This window comes from Electrona antarctica, assembly GCF_951216825.1.
Source record: "Electrona antarctica genome assembly, chromosome: 21".
Taxonomy (NCBI): Eukaryota; Metazoa; Chordata; class Actinopteri; order Myctophiformes; family Myctophidae; genus Electrona; species Electrona antarctica.
This window is the reverse complement of record NC_136802.1, coordinates 1,809,903-1,829,902: the sequence shown is the minus strand read 5'-3', so window position 1 is coordinate 1,829,902 and position 20,000 is coordinate 1,809,903. Positions and strand designations below refer to the sequence as shown.

Genomic DNA, 20,000 nt, shown 5'->3' with positions numbered 1-20,000 from the left:
AGGACAGAGATACAACCTCTTCAACCCATTTAGACCCGAGGACGATTCTACAAATACAGTTTTCTGAAAAACCCCATGTTTCTATATATGTCAGTGGTTTTCAAACATTTTCTTTGGACCCCCAAAAATATATGTAATTGGCCGCCGACCCCCATCTGAAAATATGTTGTTCGCACGCGTGAGGAAGAGGTCTTTTCAAATGGGGTCTTGCCCTGTTTGACCCCCATTTGAAAAGGATGCCCAGTTTGACATGCATAGGCTACTGACCCCCATTTAATGCCATTTATATCTGGGACACCCTCCCCCCAAAAAAAAAAAAAAAAGAAGATTTTTTTTCCCCCGCGGGCCGCAAATGGCCCGCGGGCCGCCTATTGGGGAACCCTGATGTACGGACTGTCAAGGCCAGAAAGTAGTTTTTTTCCCACTCAGTAGGCGTTCTCGCATAACTTCCTGGTATGATGATGATGATGATGATGTCACACACACACCCTAGTCTATAACAATCCTCTCCTTTCTCTGTAAATAGTTGGAATCTATGGAAAATACAGGATCAACCTCAAACTAATTGCAAAAGAACCAAACTCAGCTGATTTTGTATCTTCTTTTTGTAGTGGCTGATTTAGATTGATTTTTCGATAAGTTCCAGTTTGTTTGGTTTTTCTTCTTTCTTAAAAAAAAGAATAATACTTTATTTTCATTCGACATTCGACATAAGAGAATGATGTTATCATGTGTATTTTTGTTATATTCTTAACACAAGTTAAGGATATATTGTTTATATTGCATAAACATCTGCATAAAAATTAGACAGATGTTTACTCCAGTCTGTGTCCAAGTTCCTTTGAAGCAACAACGTGTTTTCTCTGTGTTCTAGAGAACATTTCACCCTGTCATCCTGCTTCTCGCTCTTTGTAATTAGCCTGGATCCAGCCCAAAGACCCCGCCCACTCTCTGAGTGGACTGCGTCTCTTGGTCTGGTGTTGCACTGTGAACCTATCATTTCTTCGGTACAAAAATGTATTATCCAATGAGAATCGGTGGTGGGGGTGGGTCTAACGAACAACCAATCAGCGCCGAGTCCCGTTTTCAGCGTCATCACCAGGCCCGAACGGAATACGCGGCCGCGGTGTTCCGACGAAAACTCCGCGGAATTAGCGCGGAATCTGAACACCGTCATGTTTTAGTTAACTTTAACCACTATCCAGGGCAGCGGGGGTTAACATGAACACACGCCCCCTCCCCCCATTGTCTGTGTGAGTGACTGACTATTAAATGTCGTGTTGTTGTTGTAGCCTAGCTGCTAATGTTGGACCAAACAGGAGAAAAGTAATTTAAATCAACTAAAATATGTCGAAAGCCCGCTATACGCCAGAGGAGCTGAAGCGTCGACATTTAGCGACCCGAATCACAGCGAGAGACAGGGCAAATGAATTTGCCAATGACTTTTATGCGGACGGTGGAGTGCTGTACTGTAAAGTTTGCCATCATTCCGTGAATTACATAAGGAAACAGACGATTGTCGAGCATCTCAACTCCTTAAAGCACAAAAGCAGGAAGGCGAGTGGTTTGGGTGAGTAGCATTTTATATTATTTACTAGCTATTAAGTTAACATGCTCCGACAGCTGAGAGAGAGAAAGTGTGTGTGTGTGTGTGTGTGTGTGTGATGGGTGGGGGACGGGGACTCACTGGAGAGAGAGCCGATATATGGAGAGAACGTGTGTGTGTGTGTGTGTTGGGTGGGGGGGACGGGAGAGAGAGCAATCTATGGAGAGAACTTGTGTGTGTGTGTTCGACTGTCACCCTCAGATAAGCCATGTGATGGTGAGTGTAATACTGTTGAAGACCCCTCCCTGTTTTATACTAGGCCTATTGAGTGTAGCAGTGATGGTTACAAAAGTATTTTCATTTTGTTAAGTTTTGTTACATTAGTCTAGCAGCTAGAATGATTATGCTGAATGAGAAGTTTGGTTCATGTGGGCACGTGTTAGTACTATTGCCAATAGACAATAATGTGTTTTAGTATTGTAATTGTAAATAAAGTAAAGCTGTATTATGCTAAAAGGGAGGTATGCAGTGCTGTATTGTGACATTGTGAGCAGTCCAGCACTCAATTGTACAATATTGTACTAAATAAAATATTGTACAAATGAGTGAAAATATCTGCCTGAAAGGCAGATATTTGCGAGGGGCTTGTATATAAGCCTTATACAGCCTTACAGTATGTTTGCATTATTATTTTATAATTCTGTACAATGCTACTGTGTGTGTATATATATATATAATTATTCTTTATTTTTTTTACTAATATAATTTTTCTTTATTTTCCAGTACAATCTAGGACTCAAACCCTGGCTGCCTGCCTTTCCAAGACGCCATCTGCTGCTGAGAGGAAGGAGTTTGTGCTGGACTTCACTAAGGCTCTGGTTGAGGCAGATATCCCCATTGAGAAAGCCCCCAAGCTGTCTGCTTTTCTGCAGAAGTACTGCAAACAGGGAGGATCCGTTCCAGCTCCGTCCCACCTCCGCTCAGACTACCTGCCAGAGCTGTTCCCTCAGTATGTGGAGGACATCAAGGGTGCCATCTATGTTTTACTAGATGAGACAACAGATGCCTGTGGTCGATGTGTCCTCGGAATTCTTCTCCAGCCTGTTGGCGAGCCACCTCTGGCAGCAGACATTGTGTTCCTTGAGAAAGTCAACTTCAACACGGTGTCCCAGGCAGTCATCTTTTGCCTCAACAGTTACAGAATCGACTTCAGTGACGTGTGGGCTTTTGTGACAGACTCAGCAAGCTACATGAAGAAAGCCTTCAACGCCATTCTTCATGGCCTGTTCCCCAACTCCATACACATCACATGTTTGGCTCATCTCCTTAACTTGGTGCTGGAGGTCTTCCCAGACACCTTTGAGGACCTAAACAGGGTGTGTGCTCTTGTGAAGAGAGTCTTCTGCAAGGCGCCTCAACGTCGCCTAGAGCTCCGAGCCTATATGCAGGCGCAGGGCACGGTCCCTGTCATGCCAGTGTTAGCAGTTGTGACCAGATGGGGCTCCTGGATTGAAGCTGTCAAGTACCTTGCAGAGTACCTGGACATTTTATATGACTTCATACCCTCTCTACCACTGTCTACCAAGGTCGTCCGGGACCTGCGAGAGCTGCTAGAAGAGAAGAAAAATACTCTAAAGGCCCATGCAGTGTTCATTGCTGAGCACAGCACCGAGATCATGACCACCCTCACCAACCTGCAGGAGACATCCAAACCATCTGCTGCTAATATCCATGATCAGCTGGACAACCTCTACCTGCTGTTTGAATACGGCTGCAGCGCGGTGGCTGAAGACTGGCGTGATGGGACCAGAGAGCAGCTGAGGGGTCTAGATGACGATGAGCGTGATGCCTGCTGTGAGCTCTTCCAGAAGACCATGGCTAACTGCTCTACAAAGCTGCAGGCAGTAATGGAGAGACACCCCAGCATGCAGCTCTTCAAAGCCCTCCCAGTGTTTGACCCATCAAAGGTAGCTGGTCTAAGAAAGAACCTTCACGACTATGTCCAGGTGGCCCCTGCCCTTACCCATGTGTCAGCTGAGGAATGGCACCGCTACATCCACATGGACAAGAGTGATGCTGCTGATGTCAGTCCTGTGGAGTGGTGGGCAGCCAGGGAGGACAGGATGCCCAATCTGTCCACAATAGCAGCACTGTACCTCCATCACCCCACTACCTCAGTGGATGTTGAGAGACTTTTCTCACACTACACTATGCTGCTTACACAGTACAGACGGAGCCTGACTGAAAACAACGTTAAGATGATGCTGATTGTCAAGTTCAACTGTCGGTAGCAGAACCCCCACGCACTGTCTGACTGACTGCCACAGGCTAGCTTACTGGCTGGCTGACTGACTGACTGAAATTGACTGACTGACTGGCTGCTTGGCTGACTGACTTGACTGAAAGCCACTGACTGACTGACTGGCTGAAAGCCACTGACTGACTGAAAGCCACTGACTGACTGACTGGCTGAAAGCCACTGACTGACTGAAAGCCACTGACTGACTGGCTGAAAGCCACTGACTGACTGAAAGCCACTGACTGACTGACTGACTGAAAGCCACTGACTGACTGACTGGCTGAAAGCCACTTACTGAATGATTATTTAAATGTTGTATTTGTAATTTATTTGTTGCATGTTTTTATTGGTAGAATCTTCCTTCCTTCCTTCCTTCCTTCCTTCCTTCCTTCCTTCCTTCCTTCCTTCCTTCCTTCCTTCCTTCCTTCCTTCCTTCCTTCCTTCCTTCCTTCCTTCCTTCCTTCCTTCCTTCCTTCCTTCCTTCCTTCCTTCCTTCCTTCCTTCCTTCCTTCCTTCCCTCCCTCCCTTCCTTCCTTCGAAATCCAGCAGCATATTCTGGGGAGAACAATAGCCAACAATAACAGATCTCCAAGTTCACATGTCACAATGTACTGTATACCATTGTTATTTAAAAATTGTTATTTAAAATGTATGTATTTATTACATTATTTATTGAATACGTTCCCGTTCCTGCCTTTCAGTGACACGTTTAGATTGTATTACATACTGGTATTTATTTAATGTATTTAAATGTTCAGAACTGAAATAAAAAAATGACAAAGTCAATGGTTTGACTAAGGGGTCTTACTTTATGGTACTTTAAGGCTTATTTAGCGTGTTTATGGTTGTTATTTTTGCTCCAAACACATTGATTATAGTACTGGATAACTGTCTAACACCTTAAAAGAAGAAAAAAACACCCCGCAGAATCCCGCAGATTTTCCTCCGAAATCACCGCAGAAAACCAGAAAAAAACCCGCAGATTCCGTTTGGCCTTAGTCATCACGCAGCGCAACACACAGAGGAAGGAGGGAAAAACAAGACCAATGGCTACTGGTTGAGGGAAATTCTAATCCCCTCCCCCTTGAAATCGCTCAGACAGGAGACAATGTCAGACTGAAGCTTCAACAAAGCTACAGTCTGATAATCAGGCTACTTTGTAATAAAGACACTCTAATTGGCTAAATTGCTCTGCGTCATCAGCAGCGGTGGCAAATAAGAACCTTTATTACATGGCTTGGTTGAATGCTTGATTCTGATTGGTCAATCGCTTAATTCAGCTGTGAATGATGTGTCGATAATGACCGCTCCGCTGTATAACTGACCGATGCCTAATCAAACCCTCTGAGCACCAGCTGCGCGGCTGCGCCCCGCTTGATTTACTGCTGTTTCCAACATGACAGCCATGTAAACACACACACACACTAGTGACACACAATGTCATTTACAGCTAAACATTGCTCTTAAAAATGTTTTTGAAAACATTTGAGCGAGAAATAGACGAAGCAGGACCCGAAAATGGATTCCATTTGATCAACTCACTTGTTTTCCGACAGTGCTGCAGCTGGCCAGACGCAGCCAGCGCAAACTTATGGAATACTTTTTTTGTTGTGTTTTGGGTCAATGCATTAATTTATGTTAGTTAGCCATGTAATAAGCGGGATAATATCTGGCTATATATGGCTATATACTGGCTAGATATTATCCCTTACGTACTGTCTGAAGTACTACAGAATCTTAAAATAAGAACATATACTGTCTGAAGTACTGTATAATCTTAAAATAAGAACATGTACTGGCTGAAGTACTGGATAATCTTAAAATAAGAACATATACTGTCTGAAGTACTGTATAATCTTAAAATAAGAACATATACTGTCTGAAGTACTGGATAATCTTAAAATAAGAACATGTACTGGCTGAAGTACTGGATAATCTTAAAATAAGAACATATACTGTCTGAAGTACTGTATAATCTTAAAATAAGAACATGTACTGGCTGAAGTACTGGATAATCTTAAAATAAGAACATATACTGTCTGAAGTACTGTATAATCTTAAAATAAGAACATATACTGTCTGAAGTACTGGATAATCTTAAAATAAGAACATGTACTGGCTGAAGTACTGGATAATCTTAAAATAAGAACATATACTGTCTGAAGTACTGGATAATCTTAAAATAAGAACATGTACTGGCTGAAGTACTGGATAATCTTAAAATAAGAACATATACTGTCTGAAGTACTGCAGAATCTTAAAATAAGAACATGTACTGTCTGAAGTACTGCAGAATCTTAAAATAAGAACATATACTGTCTGAAGTACTGTATAATCTTAAAATAAGAACATGTACTGGCTGAAGTACTGGATAATCTTAAAATAAGAACATATACTGTCTGAAGTACTGTATAATCTTAAAATAAGAACATATACTGTCTGAAGTACTGGATAATCTTAAAATAAGAACATGTACTGGCTGAAGTACTGGATAATCTTAAAATAAGAACATATACTGTCTGAAGTACTGCAGAATCTTAAAATAAGAACATATACTGTCTGAAGTACTGTATAATCTTAAAATAAGAACATATACTGTCTGAAGTACTGGATAATCTTAAAATAAGAACATGTACTGTCTGAAGTACTGGATAATCTTAAAATAAGAACATATACTGTCTGAAGTACTGCAGAATCTTAAAAAAATAACATATACTGTCTGAAGTACTGCAGAATCTTAAAATAAGATCATATACTGTCTGAAGTACTGGATAATCTTAAAATAAGAAGATATACTGTCTGAAGTACTGCATAATCTTAGAATAAGAACATGTACTGTCTGAAGTACTGCATAATCTTAAAATAAGAACATATACTGTCTGAAGTAATGTAGAATCTTAAAATAAGAACATATACTGTCTGAAGTAATGTAGAATCTTAAAATAAGAACATGTACTGTCTGAAGTACTGGATAATCTTAAAATAAGAACATATAGCCTACTGTCTGCAGAATCTTCAGGCATTTCCAATTTCCAATATTTTTTACTTCTACTTCACGACATCTCAGAGGCAATACCTGTGCTTTTACTGCTTTTTAATTCACTGCAATGATTTCTAAACTTTTGGGGCGCCTGGCCAGCGGTAACCAGGTCTTCTAAACTGGGAGACACTGCCTTCAGGGCGCATGTTGAAGGTACCAAAAACCTCTTCTAAACTGGGAGACACTGCCTTCAGGGCGCATGTTGAAGGTACCAAAAACCTCTTCTAAACTGGGTGACACTGCCTTCAGGGCGCATGTTGAAGGTACCAAAAACCTCTTCTAAACTGGGAGACACTGCCTTCAGGGCGCATGTTGAAGGTACCAAAAACCTCTTCTAAACTGGGAGACACTGCCTTCAGGGCGCATGTTGAAGGTACCAAAAACCTCTTCTAAACTGGGAGACACTGCCTTCAGGGCGCATGTTGAAGGTACCAAAAACCTCTTCTAAACTGGGAGACACTGCCTTCAGGGCGCATGTTGAAGGTACCAAAAACCTCTTCTAAACTGGGAGACACTGCCTTCAGGGCGCATGTTGAAGGTACCAAAAACCTCTTCTAAACTGGGAGACACTGCCTTCAGGGCGCATGTTGAAGGTACCAAAAACCTCTTCTAAACTGGGAGACACTGCCTTCAGGGCGCATGTTGAAGGTACCAAAAACCTCTTCTAAACTGGGAGACACTGCCTTCAGGGCGCATGTTGAAGGTACCAAAAACCTCTTCTAAACTGGGAGACACTGCCTTCAGGGCGCATGTTGAAGGTACCAAAAACCTCTTCTAAACTGGGAGACACTGCCTTCAGGGCGCATGTTGAAGGTACCAAAAACCTCTTCTAAACTGGGTGACACTGCCTTCAGGGCGCATGTTGAAGGTACCAAAAACCTCTTCTAAACTGGGAGACACTGCCTTCAGGGCGCATGTTGAAGGTACCAAAAACCTCTTCTAAACTGGGAGACACTGCCTTCAGGGCGCATGTTGAAGGTACCAAAAACCTCTTCTAAACTGGGTGACACTGCCTTCAGGGTGCATGTTGAAGGTACCAAAAACCTCTTCTAAACTGGGTGACACTGCCTTCAGGGTGCATGTTGAAGGTACCAAAAACCTCTTCTAAACTGGGAGACACTGCCTTCAGGGTGCATGTTGAAGGTACCAAAAACCTCTTCTAAACTGGGTGACACTGCCTTCAGGGCGCATGTTGAAGGTACCAAAAACCTCTTCTAAACTGGGAGACACTGCCTTCAGGGCGCATGTTGAAGGTACCAAAAACCTCTTCTAAACTGGGAGACACTGCCTTCAGGGCGCATGTTGAAGGTACCAAAAACCTCTTCTAAACTGGGAGACACTGCCTTCAGGGCGCATGTTGAAGGTACCAAAAACCTCTTCTAAACTGGGAGACACTGCCTTCAGGGCGCATGTTGAAGGTACCAAAAACCTCTTCTAAACTGGGTGACACTGCCTTCAGGGCGCATGTTGAAGGTACCAAAAACCTCTTCTAAACTGGGAGACACTGCCTTCAGGGCGCATGTTGAAGGTACCAAAAACCTCTTCTAAACTGGGAGACACTGCCTTCAGGGCGCATGTTGAAGGTACCAAAAACCTCTTCTAAACTGGGAGACACTGCCTTCAGGGCGCATGTTGAAGGTACCAAAAACCTCTTCTAAACTGGGAGACACTGCCTTCAGGGCGCATGCTCCACATCTAGGGAGTATCTGTCAAGACAAGTTGACGCTGGATGTCCTTTGTTTCATATGCTATTTTCAAAATAATTTGAACGGACCTCACACTAGAGGAAGGCGCATGCTCCTGCTTTTTCTAATATGTGGTTTTAAGATTCTGATTCTGTTTTCTGTTTCCTGGTGTATGTGTGTTCTTTTTTTGTATTATATATTTTTGTACCGTGTGTTTGCTGTAAATGTTCTTGTTTGTATTTAGGGTTAGGGGTTAACCCCTAACCCTGTATACAGGGCGCCATTGAAAAAGAGACCTTGGTCTCAATTGAATTTCCCTGGAATAAAGGTTTCAATCAATCAATCAATCCAGTAGAACTATTTCATGTTATATTGCATTCTCAGTTGGGCCGCTGTGACAATTGAACTGCAAATGTCATATACTGTACCGTATATGCCTACTGTATTGTGTTCAGACCTGCCAACCGTGGGATATTGACACGAGTACCACCATAAGTGTTCAGACCTGCCAACCGTGGGATATTGACATGAGTACCACCATGCTTGCGCGGCAAAGCGTGGGTCACCCGTCTCGGTCTCGACTCGGACGCGCCCCCCCTCTCGGACTTGTCCTCGACTTGGACTCGCTTTAGGTGGACTCGACTACAACACTAGTTGCTAGTCATGGCTGCCAGTTCCTATTGGCTGTTGGTAGTCATGGCTGCCAGTTCCCACCTGATGTTGTGTGGGAGACCAGACTGCTCCAGAACGTACTGAATAACTGCTAGCTTACACAACGTCTTCAGACTAGGACTTAAGTCCAAGACATACAGGTCATCAGGTGTTTTGTCTCCTCCAACTAGGATGATGCGATCTCCCAGCATGCAACAGCACATCCCAGACGTCGGAGACGGGCCTTTCCCCTTGGGCTCAACCCTCTTCCAGGAGAAGGTCTCTGGGCTGAACTTCCACAGATCATTGAAGTGGTCATTGTGGTTATCGTAGTCATCTTGGTTATCGTAGTGATAGAAAGCATGGTTGAAGCCACCAAATATGTACAGCTCTCCATTGTAGGTAAAGGCTGAATGCTTCTGACGTCCTCTTGGAAGAAGCTGTGCAGAAGGTGTGTCCAGCCAGTGGTCGGTCTCTGTGTCAAACACTCTGATGGTGTTGAGGTAGTAGTACTCATAAGAATAAGCTCTACCCCCAAATACAAACATATTTGTCCCGATGATGGTGGCAGAATGACCCCCTGATTTAGGAGGTGGAGGTCCTCTGGTGTTGATTAAGGACCAGACCATTGTGCTGGTGTCCAACTTGTACATGTCATTGTATTCAGTCCTCTTGGTGGTCTGTCCTCCATGGATAAACATGACCTTCCCCAACACACAGGCTGAGTGGTAGTACCTCCCCTCTGGAACAGATCCAGAAACCTGTGGTTTAAACCATGTGCGGGCGGCGACATCAAATGCATACAGCAGGTTGCAGTGCCTGGCTGAGTATGTGTTGTTCTCCGCCCCTCCCCAGAAGTAGACAGTATCTTCAATCAGCACAGCTGTGAAGCCGTAGCACCTGAATACTTTACGGTGAGGTTGTCCTCTTCCAGTTCTCACTTTGGTCAACTTCTTCCATCGTAAAGTCACTGTGTTGAAGACCTGCACATCAATCATTCTTCTTTTTTCCTTCTCACACCTCCTTCCAAAGTAGTACAGCTTGTGTCTCACGGCTACAGCAGCACCACGTTCCTTTGGGGATCCTTTCTGATGCAACGTCCAGGAAAACATTTCTTAACTCGACAGTTGATGGTGAACTGAAGTAAACCTGTTGGTTTCCTGCTCTGTAGAAGAACGAAGAGCTCAATAGAAAAGAAAAGGGGAGCCAATGAAGTACGCTTCTAGATTCTAAATAGTCTTGAAGTTCACAGTCTTGAAGATAACAGTCTTGAAGATAACAGTCTTGAAGATAACAGTCTTGAAGAGATCTGTGGTGAAGAGTTGAGTCTTGGAGAAAGCAAGAACGTCTGTAGATTATAGGAAGCTTTATTCAACCGAGACTCTTTCTGAGGCTGCAGTTCTTTTTATCGCTGGATGGATTGAATCGTGTCATAACGGTGATGTCACATCTAAGTATGACATCAGGGAGCCCATATATGGGTGTGGCTGAGCTGACCAGCTGGCATCATTCCAGGACCATGTGAGGTGGACCAGGTTTAGATTCCGCCCCCTTTCAGAACGACAAGTGGCAGGAAATCATTTTCCCCCCCAAAGACGTTTCAAAAAGTATTCATTTAAAGACCTTTACGTTGCGGACAACAAACACAACAAACACTGCCTTTTTTTGCTCACCCCGTGGTAGGGTCCAGTGTGTGTGTCGTGTGTCGTGTGCACGCACGCACGCAGCGCACACGCACACGCACACGCACACACACACACACACACACACACACACACACACACACACACACACACACACACAGAGCTGTGGGGTCCAGTGTGTGTGTGTGTGTGCTCACCCCATGGTGGGGTCCAGTGTGTGTGTGTGTGTGTGCGTGCTCACCCCATGGTGGGGGTCCAGGGCGATGCCCTTGGGGTTGTACACAGTGTGTGTGTGTGCGTGCGCACCCCATGGTGAGGTCCAGGGCGATGCCCTTGGGGTTGTACACAGTGTGTGTGTGTGCGTGCTCACCCCATGGTGGGGTCCAGTGTGTGTGTGTGTGCGTGCTCACCCCATGGTGGGGTCCAGGGCGATGCCCTTGGGGTTGTACACAGTGTGTGTGTGTGCGTGCTCACCCCATGGTGGGGTCCAGGGCGATGCCCTTGGGGTTGTACAGTGTGTGTGTGCGTGCTCACCCCATGGTGGGGTCCAGTGTGTGTGTGTGTGCGTGCTCACCCCATAGTGGGGTCCAGTGTGTGTGTGTGTGTGTGTGTGTGCGTGCTCACCCCATGGTGGGGTCCAGTGTGTGTGTGTGTGCGTGCTCACCCCATGGTGGGGTCCAGGGCGATGCCCTTGGGGTTGTACAGCTCCTGGTCCAACAGGGTCACACAGGTCTGACCGTCCCGGTCGCACACAAAGATACGGTCGTCCACGTCGTCCACGAAATACAGGTTACCCGTCAGCCAATCGATGGCCATCTGCTCCACGTCTGAGAGAGAGAGAGAGAGAGAGAGAGAGAGAGAGAGAGAGAGAGAGAGAGAGAGAGAGAGAGAGGGAGAGAGAGAGGGAGAGAGAGAGACAGAGAGAGAGAGAGAGGGAGAGAGAGAGAGAGAGAGAGAGAGATGTTTAAGGTTTAACTAAATATTGCTCTCAAGAATGTTTTTGAAAACATTTGAAGCGAGAAATAGACAATAGTTTACACAAGATTTTTGTTTAAAATCCAGCGCAGCGCTAGTTCATTGAGACATACAAATGCCAGACACACATATAACCATTCATCTTCAACCGCCCCGGGGTCTCCTCCCAGTGGAGATATAATCCATCTGGTCCTTGGTCTGCCCCGGGGTCTCCTCCCAGTGGAGATATAATCCATCTGGTCCTTGGTCTGCCCCAGGGGTCTCCTCCCAGTGGGAGGTGCGTCGAGGACCTCCCTAGGGAGACGCCCGAGAGGCATCCTAACCAGATGCCCCGAACCACCTAAACTGGCTCCTTTCCAGGCGAAGGAGCAGCGGTTCTACTCCCGAGTCTCTGTCGTGTAACTGAACTTCTCACCCTATCTCTAAGACAGGGGTTCTCAACGTTTTTGGCCGGGGGACCCCCGGAAATGCTTTGGCAATGTCTCGGGACCCCCGCCCCGCCCCCTCCCGACCCCCAATATAAATTGACTGCTACAATAACCTTAAACCATTTTGGGCGGGAACCCCTTTTGATGTTTTAAGCATTGTTATAATTTAGCTATTGAAAAATAGCAGATCTACAAGCTCATAGCGCGCCACCGAGTGGCGCGCTATGAACTTGTAGATCTGCTATTTTTGAAAAATCGTGAAAATAAAATTTAAAAAAATCAACCCGTGGGTCGCGACCCCCCGAGGGGTCGCGACCCACGGGTTGAGAACCCCTGCTCTAAGGGAGATGCCAGCCACCCGTCGACACATAACGCTGCTGCGCAAAGCATGTGCATTCCTCACGCAAAGCATGTGCATTCCTCACGCAAAGCATGTGCATTCCTCACGCAATAATGCATCAGCAAGTAGTATACTGTATATTATACTGTATATTATATAAGTAGTATACTGTATATTATACTGTATATTATATAAGTAGTATACTGTATATTATACTGTATATTATATAAGTAGTATACTGTATATTATATATATTATATATATACAGTAGTATACTGTATATTATATTATATTATATTATATTATATTATATTATATTATATAGTATACTGTATATTATATTATATTATATTATATTATATTATATTATATTATATAGTATACTGTATATTATATTATATTATATTATATTATATTATATTATATAGTATACTGTATATTATATTATATTATATTATATTATATTATATTATATAGTATACTGTATATTATATTATATTATATTATATTATATTATATTATATTATATAGTATACTGTATATTATATTATATTATATTATATTATATTATATTATATTATATAGTATACTGTATATTATATTATATTATATTATATTATATTATATTATATTATATAGTATACTGTATATTATATTATATTATATTATATTATATTATATTATATTATATAGTATACTGTATATTATATTATATTATATTATATTATATAGTATACTGTATATTATATTATATTATATTATATTATATTATATAGTATACTGTATATTATATTATATTATATTATATTATATTATATTATATAGTATACTGTATATTATATTATATTATATTATATTATATTATATTATATAGTATACTGTATATTATATTATATTATATTATATTATATTATATTATATAGTATACTGTATATTATATTATATTATATTATATTATATTATATAGTATACTGTATATTATATTATATTATATTATATTATATTATATAGTATACTGTATATTATATTATATTATATTATATTATATTATATAGTATACTGTATATTATATTATATTATATTATATTATATTATATAGTATACTGTATATTATATTATATTATATTATATTATATTATATAGTATACTGTATATTATATTATATTATATTATATTATATTATATAGTATACTGTATATTATATTATATTATATTATATTATATTATATAGTATACTGTATATTATATTATATTATATTATATTATATTATATTATATAGTATACTGTATATTATATTATATTATATTATATTATATTATATAGTATACTGTATATTAGTATAGTAGTAGTAGTATAGTAGTATAGTGTATATTATATTATATTATATAGTATACTGTATATTATATTATATTATATTATATTATATTATATTATATAGTATACTGTATATTATATTATATTATATTATATTATATTATATAGTATACTGTATATTATATTATATTATATTATATTATATTATATAGTATACTGTATATTATATTATATTATATTATATTATATTATATAGTATACTGTATATTATATTATATTATATTATATTATATTATATAGTATACTGTATATTATATTATATTATATTATATTATATTATATTATATAGTATACTGTATATTAGTATAGTAGTAGTAGTATAGTAGTATAGTGTATATTATATTATATTATATAGTATACTGTATATTATATTATATTATATTATATTATATTATATTATATAGTATACTGTATATTATATTATATTATATTATATTATATTATATAGTATACTGTATATTATATTATATTATATTATATTATATTATATTATATTATATTATATAGTATACTGTATATTATATTATATTATATTATATTATATAGTATACTGTATATTATATTATATTATATTATATTATATTATATAGTATACTGTATATTATATTATATTATATTATATTATATAGTATACTGTATATTATATTATATTATATTATATTATATTATATTATATAGTATACTGTATATTATATTATATTATATTATATTATATTATATAGTATACTGTATATTATATTATATTATATTATATTATATTATATAGTATACTGTATATTATATTATATTATATTATATTATATTATATAGTATACTGTATATTATATTATATTATATTATATTATATTATATAGTATACTGTATATTATATTATATTATATTATATTATATTATATAGTATACTGTATATTATATTATATTATATTATATTATATTATATAGTATACTGTATATTATATTATATTATATTATATTATATAGTATACTGTATATTATATTATATTATATTATATTATATTATATAGTATACTGTATATTAGTATAGTAGTAGTAGTATAGTAGTATAGTGTATATTATATTATATTATATAGTATACTGTATATTATATTATATTATATTATATTATATTATATTATATAGTATACTGTATATTATATTATATTATATTATATTATATTATATAGTATACTGTATATTATATTATATTATATTATATTATATTATATTATATAGTATACTGTATATTATATTATATTATATTATATTATATTATATAGTATACTGTATATTATATTATATTATATTATATTATATTATATTATATAGTATACTGTATATTATATTATATTATATTATATTATATAGTATACTGTATATTATATTATATTATATTATATTATATTATATAGTATACTGTATATTATATTATATTATATTATATTATATTATATAGTATACTGTATATTATATTATATTATATTATATTATATTATATAGTATACTGTATATTATATTATATTATATTATATTATATTATATAGTATACTGTATATTATATTATATTATATTATATTATATTATATAGTATACTGTATATTATATTATATTATATTATATTATATTATATAGTATACTGTATATTATATTATATTATATTATATTATATTATATAGTATACTGTATATTATATTATATTATATTATATTATATTATATAGTATACTGTATATTATATTATATTATATTATATTATATTATATAGTATACTGTATATTAGTATAGTAGTAGTAGTATAGTAGTATAGTGTATATTCTGGGGCATAACCACATGAATCAGTCTGGATTCCTGCGTCACTGTCCATGCATTAACCCATTCTGGACGGGAACCCCTGTTGGTGTTTTAAAGCATTATGTTATACTTTAGCTATTGAAAAATAGCAGATCTACAAGCTCGTAGCGAGTGGCGCGCTATGAGCTTGTAGAACTGCTATTGTTGAGAAATCGTGAAAATGTAGCGCACATCTTTGAATATATATTCTTTCAGAGCGAACGTTTTTAACTCAAATCTTTGCTTCTGGGAGGGGGGGGGGGGGGGGTCCCTGGAACAACATATTTCCAGATGGGGGGGTCGGCAGCCAATTATAATCTTGGGGTTCCTTGATATGAAAATGTTTGAGAACGACTGACAGAAACATGGGGTTTTCGGAAAACTGTCAGGATCCAGAAGACATTTGTATTTAGGTCTAACCCATTCTGGACGGGAACCCCTTTTGGTGTTTTAAAGCATTATGTTATACTTTAGCTATTGAAAAATAGCAGATCTACAAGCTCGTAGGTCTGATATTTTTTGAAAAATCGTGAAAATGTGGCACAAATCTTTGAATATATATTCTTTCAGAAGACTTTTTTATTTATTTCAGGCCTAAATGGAGTCTGTATCTCTGCTTCACATTCAGTCCATTCATTCATGGACTGATAATGAGTCTAACTCTGACACGTTGAACCCATTTTGACCTGAGATCAGATTCTAAAAATGTCTTCTACATCCTGACAGTTTTCTGAAAAAGCTATGTTTCTATGTCAGTCGAAAAATAGCAGACCTACAAGCTCATAGCGTGCCACTCTGTGGCGCGCTACGAGCTTGTAGATCTGCTATTTTTCAATAGCTAAAGCACAACATAATGCTTTCCCTCTTTGCTTCCATCTATATTTGATCCTCTTCTTGACACGTTGGTTCCACCTCTACAAACAAAGTTTGATTTGATTTGATGACATGGAAGCCTCGGCAACAACCCGCGATACGACAGGCTAAATGTTGATGACATGGAAGCCTCGGCAACAACCCGCGATACGACAGGCTAAATGTTGATGACATGGAAGCCTCGGCAACAACAACCCGCGATACGACAGGCTAAATGTTGATGACATGGAAGCCTCGGCAACAACAACCCGCGATACGACAGGCTAAATGTTGATGACATGGAAGCCTCGGCAACAACCCGCGATACGACAGGCTAAATGTTGATGACATGGAAGCCTCGGCAACAACCAGCGATACGACAGGCTAAATGTTGATGACATGGAAGCCTCGGCAACAACCCGCGATACGACAGGCTAAATGTTGATGACATGGAAGCCTCGGCAACAACCAGCGATACGACAGGCTAAATGTTGATGACATGGAAGCCTCGGCAACAACCCGCGATACGACAGGCTAAATGTTGATGACATGGAAGCCTCGGCAACAACCCGCGATACGACAGGCTACATGTTGATGACATGGAAGCCTCGGCAACAACCCGCGATACGACAGGCTAAATGTTGATGACATGGAAGCCTCGGCAACAACCCGCGATACGACAGGCTAAATGTTGATGACATGGAAGCCTCGGCAACAACCCGCGATACGACAGGCTAAATGTTGATGACATGGAAGCCTCGGCAACAACCAGCGATACGACAGGCTAAATGTTGATGACATGGAAGCCTCGGCAACAACCCGCGATACGACAGGCTAAATGTTGATGACATGGAAGCCTCGGCAACAACCAGCGATACGACAGGCTAAATGTTGATGACATGGAAGCCTCGGCAACAACCCGCGATACGACAGGCTAAATGTTGATGACATGGAAGCCTCGGCAACAACCCGCGATACGACAGGCTAAATGTTCCATGTGAGCGAAGACAACGAGATATATGGATTCAAAGAAACACCAGCGTCTGTCAAAACAACAACAACAACAACGTGCTCTGAATCTAAAGTACATTCTGAGCATTTGTTTCATCAAAGGAACACAACTAAATAAGAAGAAGAAGAACAAGAAGAAAAAACATTTGTAAAAACCAGACCTGCAGCGTGCACGAGAACTCTGCAGCGTGCACGAGAACTCTGCAGCGTGCACGAGAACTCTGCAGCGTGCACGAGAACGCTGCAGCGTGCACGAGAACGCTGCAGCGTGCACGAGAACGCTGCAGCGTGCACGAGAACTCTGCAGCGTGCACGAGAACTCTGCAGCGTGCACGAGAACTCTGCAGCGTGCACGAGAACTCTGCAGCGTGCACGAGAACTCTGCAGCGTGCACGAGAACTCTGCAGCGTGCACGAGAACGCTGCAGCGTGCACGAGAACTCTGCAGCGTGCACGCGCACACGCACACAAATGAACGGTTGTAAATGAACGGTTATAAATGCCGTTCATAAAAATCACTGTCTTAAAATATCCATGTCCTCACAAGTATATATAAGTAATACATACACAGTGCGTGCGTGCGTGTGTGTGTGTGCGTGCGTGCGTGAACAGTACATGTGTGCAGCAGAAGGGTGAGAAGTGAGTCATAGTCATCATACGATGGAGGAATCTAAATGAGCCTGTCTGTCTGTCTGTCTGTCTGTCTGTCTGCGCTGCCTGCGCTGCCTGCCTGCCTGCCTGCCTGCCTGCCTGCCTGCCCTGCCTGCCTGCCCTGCCTGCCTGCCTGCGCTGCCTGCCTGCCTGCCCTGCCTGCCTGCCCTGCCTGCCTGCCTGCGCTGCCTGCCTGCCTGCCTGCCTGCGCTGCCTGCGCTGCCTGCCTGCCTGCCTGCCTGCCTGCCTGCCTGCCTGCCTCTCCCAGCCACACACAATTTGCGTGACTGGAATTTCTTTCTTTTTCTTTTTTTAAACCACTTGCACCCTATTTTGGGGTGAAGTGGTTTTGGTGTGGAGAGGAGGGGGGGGGGGAACCCAGTAGACCAAACAGACAGCCAGCGGCCACAACAACATGTCAATTTGGGGGAGGGGGAGGGTGGGGAGGGGAGGGGGAGGGGTCCTTGACACGATAAACTGCTTTAAGGTCGGTCGGTTGGTGGGAAGCAACTCTTACAACCTTTTCAGAAATGTAAAAAATGATGCGACAACATACCCTCTGACCTCCCTGCAGATAACCGCTGTTGTGTTGTGTTGTGTTTCTGTATCAGTGGTTCTCAAACATTTTCATGTCAAGGAGCCCACCGTGGACCCCAAGGGCATCGCCCTGGACCCCACCATGGGGTGAGCGCACGCACGCACACACACACACACACACACACACACACAGGCAGGGTTTTAGGGATTGGAAACACCTAAAACTGAGTGACCCCAAATCCTATCATTATAAAGCCCTCAAAAGCCAAGAGATGAACATAGCGAAGAGTCCCCTCAGTCAGCTGGTCCTGACGCTTAACGAACCATCAGCCAACACAATAACCAGCCTCAGGACAGCGACATCATTCCACAACAAATCCGACCCAACCAAATTATTAATCAACAGAAACAAAAATACGAAAACTATTGGCTTGAAACAACAAAAACCCAAAGTAGACTTAATTGCTATCTGGCCCTAAATAGACAATACACCGTGGCAGAATATTTGAGCACGGTGACTGATAACAAAGTCAGAAAAACATTAACAATGTACAGACTCAGCGAGCACAGCCTGGCCATCGAGAAAGGCCGATATAGACAAACCTGGCTGCCCAGAGAGGACAGACTGTGTTCTCACTGTAGTCAAGGAGTGGTGGAGACAGAGCTCCATTTCTTGACTGCATGTGAAAAATATGACCATATTAGAGAAGAATACTACCCTAAATTCACAGAAATAACAAAAACAAGGATACAGTTTGACTCTATCCAGGCAATCCCCTACTTATTAGGTGAAAAAGCTGAATGTTCCAGGTTGGCAGCAAAATATGTATCAGCCTGCCACAAAATGAGGGACAATGGCGTGAACACTATAAGTCTACTACAATTAATTGATCAATGTAATTTTGTTTATGTTTTTCCTTGTCTTGTTTATATTATTTGTTCTGATTCTGAATATGTATAATTTATTATTTTGTTTCATACACTGTATGTAATGCTTTGGCAATATAAGAATGCTTGTCATGCCAATAAAGTATATTTGAATTGAATTGAATTGAGAGAGAGAGGGGGAGAGAGAGAGGGGGGGAGAGAGAGAGAGAGAGAGAGAGAGAGAGGAGAGGGGGAGAGAGAGAGAGAGAGAGAGA

General features: G+C 40.0%; 1 protein-coding gene across 1 annotated transcript in view; it reads right to left on the bottom strand.

The window, feature by feature from the left end:
* The window catches only part of LOC306913789 (low-density lipoprotein receptor-related protein 1-like), a gene marked incomplete at its 3' end in the record, with an annotated part of 277,756 nt that overhangs the window by 161,229 nt on the left and 96,527 nt on the right, over positions 1-20,000 (bottom strand). The window contains exon 7 of the mRNA XM_079490601.1: positions 11,529-11,691. Within this exon, the coding sequence (XP_079346727.1) occupies positions 11,529-11,691 (163 nt within the window). The remainder of the gene's footprint in view (positions 1-11,528; positions 11,692-20,000) is intronic.